The sequence below is a fragment of the Trachemys scripta genome, chromosome 2, assembly GCF_013100865.1.
Source record: "Trachemys scripta elegans isolate TJP31775 chromosome 2, CAS_Tse_1.0, whole genome shotgun sequence".
NCBI classification, from domain to species: domain Eukaryota; kingdom Metazoa; phylum Chordata; order Testudines; family Emydidae; genus Trachemys; species Trachemys scripta.
This window is the reverse complement of record NC_048299.1, coordinates 20,121,991-20,142,856: the sequence shown is the minus strand read 5'-3', so window position 1 is coordinate 20,142,856 and position 20,866 is coordinate 20,121,991. Positions and strand designations below refer to the sequence as shown.

General features: G+C 40.8%; 1 protein-coding gene across 1 annotated transcript in view; it reads left to right on the top strand.

Annotated features, from left to right (window-relative positions):
• PTPRN2 (protein tyrosine phosphatase receptor type N2) overlaps positions 1–20,866 on the top strand; it is a 960,120-nt gene that overhangs the window by 431,977 nt on the left and 507,277 nt on the right. The window contains exon 10 of the mRNA XM_034760012.1: positions 16,754–16,840. Coding sequence (XP_034615903.1) covers positions 16,754–16,840 — 87 coding nt within the window. The remainder of the gene's footprint in view (positions 1–16,753; positions 16,841–20,866) is intronic.

The following is a 20,866-nucleotide window of genomic DNA, read 5'->3' as shown; positions in this document are numbered from 1 at the left end:
ATAAACAGGTGGGAGTTGTCTTACCAACTCTGAGAGGCCAATTAATTAAGAGAAAAAAAAACTTTTGAAGTGATAATCAAGCTAGCCGATTATCAAACTTATTATCAAACTGTCTGTACTCGGCTAGCTTGATTATCACTTCAAAAGTTTTTTTTCTCTTAATTAATTGGCCTCTCAGAGTTGGTAAGACAACTCCCACCTGTTTATGCTCTCTGTATGTGTGTATATATATCTCCTCAATATATGTTCCATTCTATATGCATCCGAAGAAGTGGGCTGTAGTCCACGAAAGCTTATGCTCTAATAAATTTGTTAGTCTCTAAGGTGCCACAAGTACTCCTGTTCTTCTTCTCTTGTTATGTTTTTGTTCAGCTCCTTAAGGTCCATACACAGGCCATAGTCGCCCGCCTTACTAAGCAGTGATCCCCATTGATTGGTTCTTTTATTCTCTAAATGATACCGTTTGCCATCATGTTTTTCAGCAACACTTCTAGCCTCTTTCTTAAGGCTTGTGGAACTTTTCGTGTGGCAGATACCACTGGTTCTGCATCTTCTCTTAATGATATTTTGTATGTTAGTGGGAGGCACCCATTTCCTGTGAATACATCTTCATATGATGTTAATTCTTTCATATCTGGTTCTATGTTGTGTTTCTGTCTCTCTCTGGTAGACATCCTCTTAAGAAGACCAAGCACCTCACCCATGTATAGGTCCAAGACTGGCTGCTTGCCTCTGTGTACCACCACATACTCTTGTTTTGTCATTTTCCATTTGTATTTAAGTGTCAGTGTGCACTTTCCCAATACTGGAATTGTACCTCCATTATAGTATTTCGCAGACACTTTTTACTCTTCTACTTTTAGGTGCTCCTTACATCTCTCTCTTTCAGTTTCTGTTCCTATTTTTACTTGTGCTCCAACGTCTATCTTTTATGTGATGTAAGTACCATTTGGGCACATTTAATCAGCCTATCTTTTGAGTTTTCAGCCTCCAGCATTATTATGCTTACGAACAACTCTTTCTCTTCAATTGAGGAATCCCTTTTTGCACTTAACACATGTACTTTCCCGCTTTCTCCGTTTATTTTTGCATAATGGTTGGATTTATTACAGTTTCCACATATTTGCCTGAATGCTGGGTATTTCCTACACTCAGACTGGTTACCCCATCACTGGCACTATTTCCTGCTTTCTATGTTTCTGTACTCAGTCAACTTAATTTCTGTGAATTTTTCCCTTGCTGTCTTAGCTATGGTACTGACAGCCATGTTCTCCTGCCTTTCTCTAGGCTTTTTATTTGTGTTTCTGTTTGTTCTGCTGCTTGACATATACATATTGCCCTTTCTAGCGTCAGCTCCAGCTCCCTTAGTAACCGTGCATGGACTTTTATATACCCAGGAAAATCTGATCTCTAATGAGCTAGTCTTTTAGTAGTCCATATTCACAGGGCACACTTTTAGTTTTAAGTCTGTGACAATCTCCTTGATTGTTTCCCTTTCATTCTGTGTTCTCAACCTGAACATATATCTCTCATAAGTAACATTTTTCTAGGGACACAATGTCCTCTAATATATTCATTATATATTCTTCTCTCTCACCATATGGAGCGCATTATATACAACTAGAGCTTCTGTGCTTGCCACAATTAAGAACAGGGCAATATTTTGCTCATCCTCCAGTTATTTGCCCCTGTGGCTTTCATATAAAGTGCAAATTACTGTATGAACCTTTTCCAGACATATTCAGCATTTCCACTGTTTCTCAGGGACTGTGGAGAGTTACTTGCAACTACACAGTGTCTGCAGCAGCCATTTCAATGTTACCTCTCACTGGGTCTTCCAGCATGCTGTGCCTTCCAGTCCTGGTACCATGTAGTGTCTTACTCGTGAGTAGACTGGTGTCAAGATAAACGCTTTATTATTAACAGAAACTATGTACAGCAATAAGATAACAAACTTCCTACTACTCTGTATACCTATTGAGGTTCTGGTGATGCACATCTAATGATTCTCCCCTCCCCCCAGCCTAAAAGGAGGTCTCAATTAACTATGGGAGACAACAAATGAAATATCCGGGATAGGAGTGAGGGTCACAGAGTCAAAAGCAGGGATCAGGAGAGGAACACTGAGCAGAGAACCCGTATGGCATCCACTGCTCCTTGAAGGCATCCAGGTAGCCAGTGGGCACAGCTCAGAGGAATTTTGCCTGGAGATGTGACCGAAGGGAGGATTGGAAATAAGCCCCACAGTCACAGAGCGCCTCCCCATGTATCTGCAGCCTGCAACTGCCCTAGCCTATGCTTCTTTGTTTCAGCCCCAGCAGGAAGTGTATCACAAGAAACCAAAGACTGCATCTAGAGTGAACAGGAAGTATGGCATCTCTGCACTTACTGAAGGACTAACTCTAGCACAAATTTGCTCCTGGAGGGGCTTAACTATGGGGAAGGAGAGTAGTTTGGTTTCTATGCCTGTCCAGTTTTTGGAGTCTCTATTGAGTGCCAGATACTTTTTTTGTGGTGTAGACACCTACACACTACAAACTGGAGTGAAATCAACTAGTTTCATATACAGGAGACCACCTAACAGCCATCAGAGGGTAAAATTCTCACTACTCATCTTTGCTGGACTAGAACCAGCCATCTAGAGTTATGAGACATAGTATTCCAATCCCAGTCTTTTGAGCCAAAGAAATGTGTCTCCTGAGGAAATTAATTCAGAGAAATCAGAGTGTAATTTGTTAACATTATGAAGATGAGGGACTAAGTCTTAAAAATAACATCATTTGCGTAATTCAACAGCTTCTCAAGTTTTACCTGATGAGATTTTTTTTTATGTTTCTTTAGTTCATTCTTTCCTTGGATGATAGTGATCAAGTATTCCTTTTTCAGGTGGACTAGGTACTGTTTTCCCCCCTTTTTCTTTATGTGACCACTTAAATTGTCACCCTATCACAAGCAAGACACACTCTAGCACAGTAATGGTAACTGAAACCCAGATTCATTGTGGGGGTGTGTGTTAAAATATGCATAATAATAATAATATAATAGTTACATGTATTCAGTGAACAACTGTTTCCAAGATTTTTAGTCAAAGAATTATGTTTCATAGTAGGGAAAATCCTCTGCCACCTCTATCATTCAGTTTTAAATCCACCCTGAAATATTTTGGTAGTTTGTCATCTAAATCTTAAAATCCAAGATGCCACAATTATGCCAGAGATGGATGACTGTGCTTAGGGTATTCCCAATTCCAGAAAACATGTTTCTGCCAATGACAAAGTGCACGTGTGGGTTCCCTCCTCCCCTCTCTTTTGTTAACCATACCATTACAGTAGATGGCACTAGCCTATGTTTGAAGTGACTATACCGCAAGTACAGGCTGGTTTGGTGTTACATTTCCATAATAACTCTGGAGAACTTATCCTTCTCCACTTCTGCATTACTGTTACCTTTCCATGATATAGTAATCTCCATTGACCTTCATAGTCTGACCACTGAAATTGATTTTTGCAAAGTGTCATCTGCGTTATAAATTGGTCTGGACGTGAATCTGTCTGAATTAAGAGGTTTAAATGTCACGCCTACTGGTGATGGGAAGGGAGGGGACAGAAAATGTGTGAAGCGGAGATTTGCTGTATTGTCGAAACAGAAGTAAGTTTAAGAATGTTCAATATCCTAATAAAGCATGGGAGGAAACAAGAATGGAGAAAACTGTAGCTAGATACAGTAAATTGAAGTAAAAAGAATGAGGAGTACTTGTGGCACCTTAGAGACTAACAAATGTATTTGGGCATAAGCTATATCACTACAAACGTTTTTTTTCTCCTGCTGATATTATCCCACCTTAATTGATTAGTCTCATTAGAGTTGGTATGGCAACACCCATTTTTTCATGTTCTCTGTGAGTGTATTTATATCTTCCTACTTTATTTTCCACTGCATGCATCCAATGAAGTGGGTTTTAGCCCATGAAAGCTTATGCTTTGTTAGTCATGAACTTCTGCTTTTCCAAATGTAGAGAGGTCAATAGAGAGGAAGAGGTGGTTGTTAGGAAGAACTAGGGTGGATTTAGAAAAATCCCAGGTGGCTTTAAATACATTGAGGGATTAAGGAGCACAATGGCAGATGAAATTCATCTTGGATAAGTGCAACAGAATAATATACACTAGCAAAAACAGGCTTTATAGAAAAAAATCTGTTTAAAAAATCTCCTCTCATACACTGGGCTCTGGGAACTTTTGAGGAAAGGTTATTTAGGAGTTATTTCAATTAGCTTAATGTAGGTACACCTCTACCCCGATATAACGCGACCCGATATAACACGAATTCTGATATAACGCGGTAAAGCAGTGCTCCGGGAGGACGGGGCTGCGCACTCTGGTGGATCAAACAAGTTCGATATAACGTGGTTTCACCTATAATGCGGTAAGATTTTTTGGCTCCCGAGGACAGCATTATATCGAGGTAGATGTGTATCTGCCGTCTGTGATGTAGTTACAAAAGTAGTCAAATAAGCAAGCAAAATGCAGTTATAAAAACAAGTAGTATATTTATGTGCATCAGTAGAGGGACAGAAAATCAATACATAAATTGTAACAATTATAACTCTGTCCAGTTCTGGTTGTTTCAATTAAGAAAGATAAAGTTGAGATCAAAGAGGAGTAGAGAAAGAGGAATGTAGATGATGTGTACTGTGACACAAATTTTCAAACTTAAAGACTTCAAATATGTAAAAAAATGTTATAAAGAGGTCAGTGATCAGTTGTCCACGTCTGCTAGGTGCAGGACAAGAAGTAATCAGTTCAATTTGGAGGAAGGGAGATTTAGGTTACATATTAGGAAAAACTTTCTAACTATAAAGATAGTTAAGCGCTGGCACAAGTTACCTAAGGAGGTTATGGAATCCCCATCACGGAAGATTTTTAAGGACAGCATTGACAAACATCTGTCAGGGATGGTAGGTATACTTAATCCTTCCTCGCTGTGGTGGGATAGACTACAATGGCCTCTTGAGGTCCCTTCCAGTCCTACGTTTCTGTGATTCTATGCCTTAGGCACCTAAAGCCATACTCAGGTATCGAAATAAGAGGCCTTATTTTCAGTTGTGTAGACCACCCACAACCCTTTTTCAGAATACAAATTGTCCTGATAAAATATCATTGAGGTCAAGAGTCCAGCAGGATTTTTAAAAATGGATTAAACATTTTTAAGGCTAATGAGAATATCCATAATCACACAAGATAGGATTATAGAATTAATAATTACATTTATTTATTTTTGAAAGGAACGGAAACCCTCCTGCCTTAGGGAGTAAGGCTACAACTGATTGATTTCTCCACTTCATCTCATTGCTGTTTGGATGGAGTAGAGAGGTTGTGGGTGGGGGCGCAGGTCCCCACTCAGAGGGGCCCAATGCTGGTGCAAATTAGGGATGCACGGGGCAGCACTTACTTATGCTACTAGCATGAAGTGTCAGGGTGCCAGGGCTAGCTGCACCTTAAACTCTTCCCTACCGGTCCCTCTGAGTGTACCCCCTCACATGTTAGGCCTTGTGGCCTATCTTTTCTCCCAATCTTAGATAGGACCTTAGGCTACCGCCCCCTGAGCACCAACTTTGATTAATCAGCAGGCCTGGGTTCAGCACCTGCAAGTCTTCCCTACAGGAGCTGTGACCAGTGGCCAAGGCCGTGACCAGACAGCTTTCTTAAAGTCTTTCTTTAAACTTAACAGTAGGAACATAGCAAAGCCTAAGAGAAAATAGAGGATTTTAAAACAACAAAAAGCCTGTACTGATGTATATGTTACTTAGGGGCTTCCCTTCCCTTGGCAGAGAATTAGGCAGGTCCTTCTTTACTCCAAACCCTTGGCATCTGGGGTGTGTGTCTTTGAGAACCGCTTCTCATGAGCAACTCCAAATCATCACCCTCTCCCTTCCTTAAGAATATTGCTTTTATCTCCCCAAAGCCCTTTGTCTTGCTTCCAGGGCTTTTTGTTCTCCTGTGTTCCCCACTGATCCTACCTATAGAAACTGGTCCATTGAGCTCAGTAGGGGGTTAGAGGTGGGACATCAAAGCAAATGGGTCTAGTATTGTCCCACAAGAGTGGTAAATGGGTGGCTGTCTGAAGCTATTGTGTAGGTAGAGCCAACCTCTGCTTGAATTAACACCTTCTGTTCATATAAGAAACATGATGATAGACAGAAGGGACATATAGTATTCATATGTTTTTACAGAGCAGCTCAAAGTCTATCCCATAAATGATCTCAAGATCCAGTGCCCACTCCCTGTCCTTGCCAAGCCCTATGCCTGGAATGCAACATTCTCTCTGTGCAATATTACACTGGGGGAAGCTTGTGAAAGAAGCGGCAGAGTGGCAAGATGTCTGCCAGCAGAGTGTCCAGCTCTGGTATGCTTATGCAGCACGAAATGGCCTTAGCAGACAGGAGAATCTGGTCCACAGTTTTGTTTAATCAGAAACGTTGCCTCTAGAAACAAAATAATATCCACTTTTTCTTGCATCTTTCTCATCCTTTATTTTTAAAACAACTTTTCCATATACTTTTCCAGACCTGTATTTTATATTGAGATTTTCTAATTTTGTCTTAGCGTTCACCCTGCTAAGAAAGGAGTCTTTGAAGTTGGTTTTATGTCATTATAAGTGGACATCATTGCAAAATAACAATGAAATTCTATGTATTTCAGATTATAAAATGCACCTGTCTGTAAAATTCAGTCTTTAAAAATGAACAGGGAAAAAATTGACCCAAATCAGCATTAAAACATTCTCTAATATTGGTCTGTCCTGTCCTAACTCAGTCAGCCAACCTCTACTGAAGAAGCCTGGGTAAATGTATAAGCTTCACAGTGTGTACGGAGGATAATCAAAATCAGGGTCTGTCAGACTAAGCTGGAGAGTAAATTCCAGAGGCAAGGACCCACCACTGGAAACATCCTGGCTAGTGCTGGGTGGGAAATATTTTCAAGATTTAGAGTAATTTCCCATTCCATATTGGGACAAACCTGAGACCTTTCAGTGTTTTCCACAAAATGAGAGAGAGAGAGCGTGCACGAGAACACACACGTTCATACAGTGTACCCTAGATAGCCAATAAGCTGGTGATTAGGACAGCCACCGGAGATGTGGATTCAAGTCCCTATTCTAAATCAAACAGGCATGTGAACTGTGGTCTCTCACCACAGTGAGAGGAGAGTGTGTCTCTCTCTCTCTTTTTCCCCTCCATCATGGAAATAAAAAACCTTCCCCATGAATCTGAGTTGAATTGAAACTGATCCTTTCCTGAGAAAATATTTGTTTTGGACAAATCTGCATTTCTCAATGAAAAATTGTGTCTCAGAAAAATTCCCAACCAGCTCTAATCCAGACCCTGGATGAGCACATCCAGTGACTGTTAATTTGAGTGTCCCAAATGGAATATTATTGTTGTCACTTGAGCTGCTGGGGTAAAACATAAAGAGGAAGAGGATCGCTAAGGTATCCGTGACCAAAGCTATAAAGGACTTTATATATCCCTACCAACATCGTCAACTGGAAGCTGTTTACCTTTAATCTCAAATCATTCCCTATATGCGACTTTCATTGCATGGTGTGCTTAAGTGTATAGTAGAGGTTGGTTACCTAAGGTAACCATGCAACAAGTTTTGCATGTGGAGCTTCTATTTGGCAGTCATTTTTTTTACATTGTTATCCATGTGGAAAATATACAACTGTTCCATTAAGACGCTTTCCAAGATTTCAGTTGAAAATACTGAATGCGAAATCTGAAAATTAAGTTAAGATTTCACTGGGGATTAGACAGACATTTAGGTTTAAGGAGTGTAATTCCCAATGTCAGGCTTATTTCTGTGCTGTAGGTTATTCCTCCTTTTTTTAGAAAATGATTCACATGAGCTAATCTGACAGAACTGAATGGATATCCATTACTGTGCTGCACTACGTTTCTTAAGAATGTATTGCAAGGGCACTGTGTACTGTTTGGGAAGGACAGTACATAATTTGAACAGTGGCACATGGGGATTTTAAGGCTCAGTAACTGGTTTTTGGAACACACTCGGCAACTCTGAGAAGGAAAAACGAATGAGAACAACTGCTTGTGAGGCTGACAACCTTACTGTGAGACACACATTTCTCTCCTTGGACTAGAGCAGGACTGGCAAGTATTAACAATTAAGCCATCTGTACAACTAGATCAAAAATTCTCTCCAAAAATGGACCAGTTTATGGGATCGTTTTCACAAGAGTTTTGGGAAATGCAGAAAATACATTTTTCATCTCTATTTTTTCTTCTCTTTTGCCATTACCCGGTAGTTTTTATTAGTAATTGAGTGTCATTCTGTGCTAGGCTGAGGGAACTGCCATGTTGCTCAATGGCTTTCCCTGCAGGACTCACCCCGCTGCTTTTTTATGTATTTTCTTCCTGTTCTCTGACCAGAAATTGCAAACATACACTTGAACATATAATCATTAGATCCAGGCCAGAGAGATGTAATCTATCTTCTTCAAAGTAGCCTCTGCATATTCCCACTTCTGGGTGCACTGTTGAGCTTTGGGATCTTATAGAAATGTCCATTAGAATGTCACAACACCAAATATGTAATTAAGGCACCAAGCTGAACTAGGACTTGGATCAGGATCCGGCATTCAGCTCTGTTCTTTAAGTAATGGAGTCAGAGAAGATTTTGTAATGTTAAAAAATTTATCTTTTTTTTCAAGCCACACCTTACTTGCTGGCTGCCGCTACACCATGCGCCCCACATCTGACCAAAGGGAATGTATACAATCCTTGTGGACTGCTATAAATGTTGCTCTTCACTCTTGTGACCACTGCAGAACTAACAGATCTGAGAGAAGGGTTGTATTCCTTATTCAGCATCAACTAAATAATGTTCTAAATTCCTCATAGGCTATGTCTACACTCTCACTTTTGTCGGTAAAACTTTTGTCAGTCAGGGGTGTGAAAAAAACCCATCCCTGACCAACATCCCTGTTTGCCAGAAGTTGTGAATGAGTGACTGGAGATGCTCTTCGGCTGACATAACTACTGTCGCTCATTCAGGGTGGTTTAATTATGCCAACGGGAGACCTCTCTCCCGTTGGCATAGAGCAGCTACACAGGAGACCGTATAGCAGCATAGCTGCAGTGGTACAGCCAGGGCCAGCTCCAGGCACCAGACGAGAAAGCACGTGCCTGGGGCAGCACACTGTAAGGGGCGGCATGCTGGCCAGTTTTGGGGCGGCCAGCCCAGCCCTGCAGGGGCACGAACTAAAGATCCCCACCGCTCACCGTGCCGCCGGGCTCCCCAGGATGCGCCACTCCCCGCTGCCTGCACCGGCCTCCGCCTCCTGCGCCGCTCTGAGCTCGGCCCGGCCGAGCCGCCTTTAAAGGAGCGGCTGAGCCAGCACCTCCTGAAGCCCCCGGGGGCTCTGCCTGCCCAGCTGGGACAGGCACCCCAAAGCCGGAGGGCTGCCCATGGGCGGAGGGAACGGGCGGGTGCCGCCCTTCATCCCCTTGCCGCCGTTTGTTTTTTTTTTGCTTCGGCAGTCCGGCCGCCATTTTTTTTTCTTTTTTTTTTTTTGCCTGGGGCGGCAAAAAAGCTAGAGTCGGCCCTGGGTACAGCTGTGCCGCTGTAAGGTCTTCAGTGGAGACATAGCCTCAGTTACATGTGTGTAATTCCATGTAAGGCGGGGAGGTTGCATGGATAATACTGAGGACATCATTTGGCTAGTATAAGATCATTTGGCTTTCTTGTGTTGGTGTATGAGAAGGAAATGGCCTGGTGTGACTGTGAGACACTTGCAAAACCAGAGGTCAGGAAAAAACTTTTTGTGTGTGTGTGTGTAAATTGAGCAGGTTAGATGTGGAAGTCATTGACAGAAAATGACAGTGGAAGTCTATGATGCCATTTTAGGCATGGAACTGCTCTTTAAAAATCAGGTTCTAACAGCGATGCAAACGATTGCATCGTAGCGAGTGGTTGCTGTGTTTGCTGTGGTCTCTGTTTTTCTCTCATTTCAGTGTTCAGTACATTGTGTGGCAAAATTTCCAAAAGTGATTGCCTAATGTTAGGTTCCTTAATCCACATTCGGGAATCTAAATAGGTGGCCTGATTTTCAAAAGGGCTGAACAGGCAGCAGCTCCCATGAAAAGTTTCTGCGGTTTTATCAGGCCCTTTTCTAATTAAAATAGCATGATAGCCTGGTCCTGCTGTCCTTACTCAGACAAACCTCCTGATGAAGTCAATGGGAGTTAATTAAAGTAAGTATTAGTTTTTCCTGAGCAAGTAGTTCTGGATTGGGCCCTGGATTTTTAAAATGACAAATGGGGATAGGGAAGTTTCTGCAAAGGGAGCTGTGATTAAGTCATGGTGCCAAATGATGCCACTGCAGTCTTGGTTTCAACAAAGAAGCCATTTCATCTGAGGGGATAATGTAACACCATCATATAATGTTTGCTATTTTGAATAGAAAAATGAGCTGCATGGTGCAGCAGGTACAGCTATATGCCAGAGTTGTGTGCCTAATGATGTGAGGCTGGGAAGTGAGGAACAATAAAGAAAGTGGTGAAAGATTTTGGAGAGTGAAGACTCAGAGCCTGATTTTAAAAGAGTATAATCTATATCTATTTAACTCACCAGTAAAATGTATGTATTTCCTTATGCTCTTTATAACCTCATTGTTGTTAGCCCTTTAAACAAAGTACATTTTACAAATGATCTGAGATAGACTGTATAAGAACGCTGACACTGGTTCAATATACATTTTTCGTTAGGTCTGTGACCTTTCAATTGAAAAATAATGTTTAAATTGCTAGTGACAGAAAGAGAAGGTGTTAGAGGATAATCCGATGGAAGTAAGGTGCTTTGTTTCAATAATGAAACACTGGTTTACACAGTAATGACCCTTGGGCAGGAGGGGGAATATATTTTAAGAAAATGGATGGTGATTTTTAGAGTTATTTATTAAACATACTACAAAATGCAGAATGGCTTTATATATAGCGAGCTATAAAGTATATATAGTATAGTCAATAGTTGTGTTTTATTCTGCTGCACTTTGCTTGCTCTCAAATCAGCCTTACAGCACAGCCTATATATTTGCAGATGACACCAAGTTGAAAGGCGTCAAAAACACTTTCCAGCTTGGTGTCATCTGCAACTATATAGGTGTTCTTATATATAAAAACAGAGTAGTATGTGGGGTTGGCTCTCGAACAAGAGGCCTTGTGTACACTAGAGCAGGGGTGAGCAACCTGCAGCCCACAGGCCGCATGCAGCCCGTCAGGGTAATCTGCTGGCCGGGGCCGCCAGACAGTTCGTTTACTTTTGCACGGCTGACCGCAGCTCCCAGTGGCTGCAGTTCACCGTTCCTGTTGCTGCAGATTAAGCTCATTATTTCTTGTCCTGCCTTAATTGGATATGGAGAAGAATTGATCACCCTCCTTTTTTATAAAGTCCTTAACATATTTGAACACTTTTCAGCTTCCCGCCCCCTAGTCTTTTTTTCTTAAGACTTAATAAGCCCCATTTTTTTCTCATAGGTCATTTATATAATTTTTGTTGCTCTCTTCTGGCCTCTCTAAAATTTGTCCATGTTTTTCCTAAAATATGGTGTCCAGAACTGGACACTGTACTCCAGCTGAGGCCTCACAAGTGTTGAGTAGAGTGGGACAATTACCTCCCATGTATTACATTCAACACTTCTTGTTACTACACCCCAGAATGATATTAGCATTTTTGCACCTGCATGACATTGTTGACTCATTTTCAATTTGTGATCCATTATAACTCCCACCTAGCTAGTTATTCCCCAGTTTGTAGTTGTGTTCCTTCCTAAGTTAAGTATTTTGCACTTGTCTTTATTTAATTTCATCCTATTGAATTCAGACTAATACTCCAATTTGTCAAGGTTGTTTTGAAGTCTAATCCTGTCCTCCAAAGTGTTTTCAACCCCTCCCAGCGTGGTGTCATCTTCAGATTGTATAAACACATTCTCCACTCCATTATCTAAGTCATAAATGAAAATATTGAATAGTACCGGATGCAAGACTCACCCCTGTGGGATACCACTAGAAACGTCGTCCTGGTTTGACAGTGAACCATTGACAATTACTATTTGAGTACAGTCTTTCAACCAGTTGTGCACCCACCTTATAGCAATTTCATCTAGATCACCTTTCCCTTGTTTGCTTATGAGAATGTCATGTAGGGAACTGTATCAAAAGCCTTACTAAAGTCAAGATATATCACATCTACCCCCTATCCACTAGGCCAGTCACCCTGTCAAAGAAGGAAATGAGGTCAGTTTGGCATGATTTGTTCTGGACAGATCCATGCTGGCTATTCCTTATAATCCTATTATCCTCTAGGTGCTTATAAATGGATTGTTTAATAATCCAGTATCTTTTCAGGTATCCAAGTTAGGCTGATTGGTCTATAATTCTCTGAATACTCTTTGTTCCTCTTTTTAAAGTATCCTTCTCCAGTCCTCTTTCCTTGCAGTTCTGTGTGTACTTGCTATTATAGCAAAAATCTACTTCCTGACACCAATCATCCCCCTAAATTTAAACCAGCATCTTTGGGAGGAAAGGATCTAATTAACACGTAAGCCCCTGAGTCACTTTAACAATCTACTTTCATGGTTATCTGTAAATAATCAGAGTTCTATCCACTGTCAGTCCTTGAAAGGTAAGGGTTTTTTATGAATAATCCATGGTACTTTTTTTTTTTCTTGCAGAAGTGCTTATATTCTTTACTTTACTTTTACACAGGAACATCTCTGCCTTTTTCATGTAGAACTCTAAGTTTATATGGTACCCTGAGGTGGTACGTCTGTCTGTGTGACAGGATGTCCCTTGAGCATTTTGGGTTAAGACTGTAGGAATGTGAAGAGAAGCTAAGTAATTCTATCCTAACCAAAGTCCAAATGAGATATCCTGTTATTTAAATAGACATACCCTCTGGGCACTGTATGCAAAACACTGTAAATAAAAGTGCTCATTGCAGCCCAGTAGACAATACATAAAATGATGATGATTAATAAAAACTTGCAGGTGAAATCTTTCATTGAAATAAGAAAAAATAAAGTAGATCCTAGAAAATCTTTCTTTTTCTTTTTTTCCTTCTTGGCCTACATAAAGAAATCACCTTTAAGAGCATGCTTTTTTTCTCTATCACCCCCCTCCCTCCCCAAAGCCTTGAAGTAAAAATGTAAGGCCTGACCCTCTTCTCACTTGACTCTACTGCACTGGCTTCACTAGAATTGTTTCTGATTTACACTAGCATAAATGAGCTGACACTCATGCTTGTAAAATTTAATTATATGAACATTAGGGTTTAACAATGTTGAAAAGCACTGTTTAATCAAAATCCGTAAGAACATAACAGCCATACTGGGTCAGACCACAGGTCCATCTAGCCCAGTATCCTCTCTTCCAACAATGGCCAATGCCAGGTCCCACAGAGGGAATGAACAGAACGGGTAATTATCAAATGATCCATCCCCTGTCGCCCATTCCCAGCTTCTGGCAAACAGAGGCTAGGGACACCATCCCTGTCCATCCTGGCTCTTAGCCATTGATGGACCTATCCTCCATGAATTTATGTAGTTCTTTGTTTAACCCTGTTATAGTCTTGACCTTCACAACATCCTCTGACAAGGAGTTCCACAGGTTGACCATGCATTGTGTGGAAAAAATACTTCCTTTTGTTTGTTTTAAACCTGCCTATTAATTTCATTTAGTGACCCCTAGTTCTTGTGTTATGAGCAGGAGTAAATAACACTTCCTTATTTACTTTCTCCACACCAGTCATGATTTTATAGACCTCTATCATATCCTCCCTTAGTCTTCTTTTTTCCAGGCTGAAAAGTCCCAGTCTTATTAATCTCTTCTCATATGGCAGCCATTCCATACCGCTAATCATTTTTGTTGCCCTTTTCTGAACATTTTCCAATATATCTTTTTTGAGACAGGGTGACCACATCTACATGTAGTATTCTAGATGTGGGCATACCATGGATTTATATAGAGGCAATATGATATTTTCTGTTTTATTATCTATCCCTTTCTCAATGATTCCCAATATTCTGTTTGCTTTTTTGACTGCTGCTGCACATTGAGTGGATGTTTTCAGAGAACTATCCACAATGACTCCAAGATCTCTTTTTTGAGTGGTAACAGACAATTTAGACCCCATCATTTTATATAGTTGGGATTATGTTTTCCAATGTTCATTACTTTGCATTTATCAACATCAAATTTCATCTACCATTTTGTTGCCTAGTCACTCAGTTTTGAGAGATCCTTTTGTAGGCCTTCGCAGTTTGCCTGGGACTTAACTATCTTGATTAGTTTTGTATCATCTGCAAATTTTGCCATCTCACTGTTTACTCCTTTTTCCAGATCATTTATGAACATGTTGAATAGGACTGGTCCCAGTAGAGACCCCTAGGGGACACCAATATTTACCTCTCTCCATTCTGAAAACTGACCGTTTATTCCTACCCTTTGTTTCCTATGTTTTAACTAGTTACCAATCCATGAGAGGACCTTCCCTTTTATCCCATGACAGCTCATTTTGCTTAAAAGCCTTTGGTGAGGGACCTTGTCAAAGGCTTTCTGAAAATCTAAGTACACTATATCCACTGGATCCCCCTTGTCCAATGCTTGTTGACCCCCTCAAAGAATTCTAGTAGATTGGTGAGGCATGATTTCCCTTTACAAAAACCACGTTGACTCTTCCCCAACAAATTAAGTTCATCTATGTGTCTGACAATTTTGTTATTATAGTTTCAACCAATTTGCCCGGTACTGAAGTCAGGTTTACTGGTTTGTAATTGCCAGGATCGCCTCTGGAGCCCTTTTTAAAAATTGGTGTCACATTAGCTATCCTTCAGTCATTTGTACAGAAGCTGATTTAAATGATAGGTTACAGACTGCAGTTAGAGTCCTGCAATTTCACATTTGAGTTCCTTCAGAACTCTTGGGTGAATACCATCTGATCCTGGTGACTTATTACTGTTTAGTTTTATCAATTTGTTCTAAAACCTCCTCCAATGACACCTCAATCTGGGACAGTTCCTCAGATTTGTCACCTAAAAAGAATGGCTTAGGTTTGGGACTTTCCCTCACATCCTCAGCCGTGAAGACTGATGCAAAGAATTCATTTAGTTTCTTTGCAATGGCCTAATCATCCTTGAGTGCTCCTTTAGCATGTCAATCGTCCAGTGGCCCCACTGGTTGTTTAACAGGTTTCCTGCTTCTGATGTACTTAACAAATTTTTTGCTATTACTTTATGAGTCTTTGGCTAGCTGTTCTTCAGATTCTTTTTTGGCCTTCCTCTATATATGTATATTTTTCCATTTAGTTTGTCAGAATTCATGCTCCTTTCTATTTTCCTCACTAAGATTTAACTTCCACTTTTTAAAGGATGCTTTTTTTTTGCCTCTCACTGATTCTTTTACTTTGTTGTTTAGCCATGGTGGCACTTTTTTTGTTATCTTCTATGTTTTTTAATTTGGGGAATACATTTAAGTTAAGCCTCTATTATGGTGTCTTTAAAAGTTTCCCTATAGCTTGTAGGGATTTCACTTTTGGTGCTGTACCTTTTCATTTCTGTTTAACTAACCTCCACATTTCTGTGTGGTTCCCTTTCTGAAATTAAATTAAATGTTACAGTGTTGGGCTGCTCTGGTGTTTTCCCCACCACAGGGATGTTAAATTTAATTATATTATTGTCACTATTACCAAGTAGTCCAGCTATATTCACCTCTTGGACCAGATCCTTTGCTCCACTTAGGACTAAATCAAGAATTGCCTCTCCTCTTGTGTGTTCCAGGACTAGCTGCTCCAAGAAGCAGTCATTTAAGGTGTCAAGAAACTTGTAAGTCCCCATCCAGATAGGAACACTGCTGTCAGTACATCACAGACAGAAAATGTAATGTTTGCGATACATCTTTAGAGTTATAAGAAAGCCTAAAAAACTCTTAACTAATAACCTGAAACTTTTTATAAATGAAAATTTTGCATATAGCTAAATGCTTTCTTAAATGATAACACTGCACATGTGATATGCTTGATTGCAACTTGTTTTCTAAATTAAAAAATGTAAATGTGGCATTGAGAAAATTTAAAAAGATTGAAGGCAGGTTATGTCAGCAGTGCACACACACACACACACACACACACACCAAAGAGTCTTCCATCTATCTAATCAGCCTCTCCTGCTCTGTGGGCCTATCTCAATTGTTTACTTTCAAATCCATAATATTTTTGTATCCTTTCCCTGGGTCAGGATTCATTTAAAAAAACTAATGGATTTAAAAATATGCTTTTCCCTTGTCCATTTGATACAGAGCCCTGCAATTTGACTTTCATTGTTTGTTTCCATCCTTGTCTCTCCAATCCTTTTCACTCTTTCTTTCTTTTTACTTTATTACATTTTTTATTGAGGCTTGAGATGAACCGGTCACTGCATCATGGGCCCATTACACTTCCTAACAATTCCATTTACACCTTATTGTTTGTCTTATTGCTGGAAAATTCAGGTGATTCATCATGCCTGAAGAAGCACCTGATCCCAATTCCCTTGATATCACAATTGCTATGTGACGGGAATACTGTAAGCAGTGATTTTCAGACCCTGACAGGCCAAGGTGATAACTCTTTGGGGACTTTTAGCCTCTCAAGTATTGATGAGTTCCATTTTCATAATGCTGCGTTTTCTTGCTTCCTTTCAACAGCCCACTGAATGAGGAAAAGGGTTTGGAGTTAATAAAGGATGTGGCAGATCTCCTGAAGCTGCAGATGAGTGACTTTGACGATGTCAAGTATGTATACGGTGCTCATCCCTTCTATTTTATATGTTTTTTCATTGTTATGCTTTAGTATATATTTTCTTAAGGAAATAGCTAATTTTTTATCATCAAAATTCATCACATGGAGAGAGAGGGGAGGGTTGGGGGGGGGGAGAATATCCTGGCATTCTTTCCCAAGTTTTGTATACAGTTAGCAATAGCATACTTAATAAAAATGCTCTGATGCAGTCTCCAAAAGATCTCCATATTACCACTAGTGTAAGGTAAAAGGAAAAATTATAATCTTCAGAGCGCTGTATATACATTAACTAACCTTCACCGTACCCATGTAAGATAAGTATTGTAAGGGTTATTATACTCAGTTTCATAGAAGAGGAGGTAGTGTCTAAGGCTACATCTACACTACAGGGGGGGGGGGTCGATTTAAGATACGCAAATTCAGCTACACGAATAGCATAGCTGAATTCGACGTATCGCAGCCAACTTACCCCGCTGTAGGGACGGCGGCAAAATCGACCTCTGCGGCTTCCCGTCGATGGCGCTTACTCCCACCTCCGCTGGTGGAGTAAGATCCCCGAGAGGTCAATTTCTACCCGCCGATTCAGGCGGGTAGTGTAGACCCAGCCTAAGGTAGAGAGGAACTCAGGGGTTTCTGACTTTGAGTTTTGTGCTTGGAACACTAGATTATGTCTCCTTCAGGAGTCCATCCTTGTTTAAACATTGTTTTACTTTTCTACGTTTCACACTGACTAATTATATGTATGTTCATCTGGTAAATTGGACAGGTAGTGACTTGACCAATCTGGTACAATGAAGATATTGCTTTAAATTTTCTAAGGTGGAAATGTTTGCACAGGAACTATAGCTCCTCCATGAGAGAAAGTTTAAAAAATAGTACTCAACAGAATTTAATAGAGACCTAATTAGGGCATAAAGGTTAGTTCATGGGAGGATTTGATAGCTTTCAGAGAAATTCTGACATGGGAGACAATATTTGGGAGTTTTTTGATAGCCTCTGAAACTCTTCTGCCAGGTGTTGTCGGCAGTAGAAATGGTCAGGTTTAATTTTCTAGAAGTTTCCTTAAAGACTTAACTAACACTGGCTTAAGCCCTCACGCAGAAATCTGGGAACCTACATAAATCATCCTGGCTGCCCCTTATGAGCAGTTTTTCCACACTTGCAAGCGCTGAGTCCAGAGGTTACAACAAGGAGAACTCTGGGGGTGGAGAGGGGGAGGTACACAACACAATGAGTTGGTAAAACCACCAAGTAACAAATTCTATGATGTAAGACTCTCACCTCCCAGGATGTCTTAAAGGTACCTACCTTGGTCCTTCTTTGGCCATTATGAGTGACTAATGTGCTCTGGCCACTTCCTACCACCTCAGCTTTCTGCTCACAGTTAGCTATCCTGGATTGGAGAAATCCAAGGACTCTATCAGGTTGCGGCTGCCTGGGGGCTCCACTCCCTGACTCAGCTGGAGTGATTTCAGCTTTAATTGCTGGCTAGAGAGGCCCACACCAGAGTCCCGTGGATAGACTGCTGCTCTGTCTGTGGTTTCAGTCCAAGCTGCCTACCTCTTCCACTGCTCTGTGCCATCCATCCCCTCAGAGGTGCTACTGCCACTGCTGTTCTGCATCATCTGTTGCCACAAAGCTGCCACTGCTGCCTTGAAGCTGCCTAGACTCTGTACTGTTCAGCAGTCTCAGCTCAACTCTCAGGATGAGTTCAGTGGTGTCTGGGACATTTGACAGAATCCTCATCAGCAGAGAAGCCCCTCCAGCAGCTGTCAGGAGCCTTTTCCCTCTCTTCCTCCTTTACCTCTGTCCATGCTCCCTTACTCAACTGCCCCTGACTGCAATCTCGGTCAGGTGACCTCAAGCACATTCAATGTCTTGTCCTTGTATTCCCCAACAAGGTCTGTTGCATTTAATTGCTCCTAAAGGCAAAACTAAACTGCATTTTATTCAGAATGCACCACACCATCATATAATATACAAATGAAGCCTGACACATTCAGTCAATTCTCCTTGCCCTCTGACTGATGCCAGCAGAGATCTCCCTCGCCAGTGAAGTCCCTTCCTATCTGCGGATCTTAAGTTGCTGTGAGCTGTTCTTCTCCCATTTCACCAACAAATGACAATGATGAGCTCCCTTCTCTCTAAAGCTTCAGGCCACAAGCTTTACATCTGGAAGGATGTGGTAGGTGCTCATTTGTAGTGGGACTCAGGGACTGACTGCTTTTAGCCCCTTAATTGTGTTGCTGCACTGCAGTAGCCTCCTCAGTCTTTCCTGTTGTTGCCCTCACTCTGTCTATATGTGATGGTACCAGTAAATGCCATTAGTTTTCTGGTGCTATACCTTCGATTTACATGTATCTCGCTGGCCAGCTAATTTACCCTACATTGCCATATATCTCATTTAATCTCTGTGGTCGTTCTAGCACATGCCAAGAGAAGGATTCATAGATTCCAAGGCTAGAAGGGAACATTGTGATTATCTAGTTTGACCTCCTGTATAACATAGACCATAGAACTCTCCCCAAAATAATTATTTTGGAACTAGAATGTATCTTTAAAAAATATTCGATCTTGATCTAAACATTGCCAGTGGTGGAGAATCTGCACCTATGGTTCCTGTGGTTAATTATCCTCTCTGTCAAAAATGTATGCCTTTTTTCCAGTCTGAATTGGTTTAGTTTCAACTTCCAGCCATTGGAACATTTTATATCTTTCTCTGCTAGATTGAAGAGCCCATTATTAAATATTTTTTCTCCATGTAGATACTTACAGAGTGTGGTCAAGTCGCCCCTTAACCTTTTTTTTCTTTTTCTTGTTTTTTTTGTTAAGCTAAATAGATTGAGCTCCTTAAGTCTATAATTATAAGGCATGTTTTTTAATCCTTATATCATTTTCATGGCTCTTCTCTGAACCCTTTCCATTTTATCAACATCCTTCTTGAATTGTGGGCAAAAGAACTGGATATAGCATTCCAGCAGTGGTCATACTTTGCCAAATACAGAGGTAAAATAAATTCTCTACTCCTACTCCAGATTCCCCTGTTTATGCATCCCACGATTGCATTAGCTCTGTTGGTTACAGAGTCACATTAGCAGCTCATGTTCAGATACTTATCCACCATGACTCACAAATCTTTTTCAGAGTCACAGCTTCCCAGGATAGAATCCCCCATCCTGTAAATAAGTATATCTTACAACTCCTACTATTCACCTTGATTTTCTAGTCAAAAACCTTTTATTGTCATTTGCTTTGTTGGGAAAAAATATCTTCTTCCATCAGAAACAGAGCCCTATACACAAACCCGTACTACTCCTGGTCAGTTTCCAATTGGGGTTAGCAGGGAACATATAGAAAACTGGACAGTATAAAAACAAGACCACACAGGCACCTTTATTGCACTGTGAGGGACATGAGTTTGAACGAGTGAAAGTGGCTTAAAGTTTTCCAAAAAGGAAAAAAATGTTTCAGGGAAAATTTAATCAATTAAGAAATTTAATAAAATTTCTCCATGTTTTCCAAAGTTTCAGCAACTTGCAAGCAGGAAAATTTTGTTGAAAATAGCTTTCTCAACAGCTGTTTCACTCTACTTGATTATAATGTCATCAGAATTGTAGAATGTCTCTATATAGCTTTCCATCATAGTTTTCTTGAATTCCATTCTTTGCATTTAACAGATGAGTAAAAATTATTGCAAATTAATAGCTTACCAGATTTATTTCCCAAACGGGTAGCACTACTAGTGCATTGTATGTACAAAATTTTTGAAGCTAAATTACTTATAAACACCTCAGAAGTGGCAGTCATATTGGACCTTCCTCACAGGGCCGGCTCTAGGCACCAGCAAAACAAGCTGGTGCTTGGGGCGGCATGGCCGGCGCCAGAATGCCGCCCCTAAAAATGTGCCCTGGCCGCCCTAGCTCACCTCCGCTGCTGCTGCCACGGCGCACGAAACAGCTGATTCGCGCGCCGCTACTCGCCCTCCCTCCCAGGCTCTCAAACCTGGGAGGGAGGGGGAG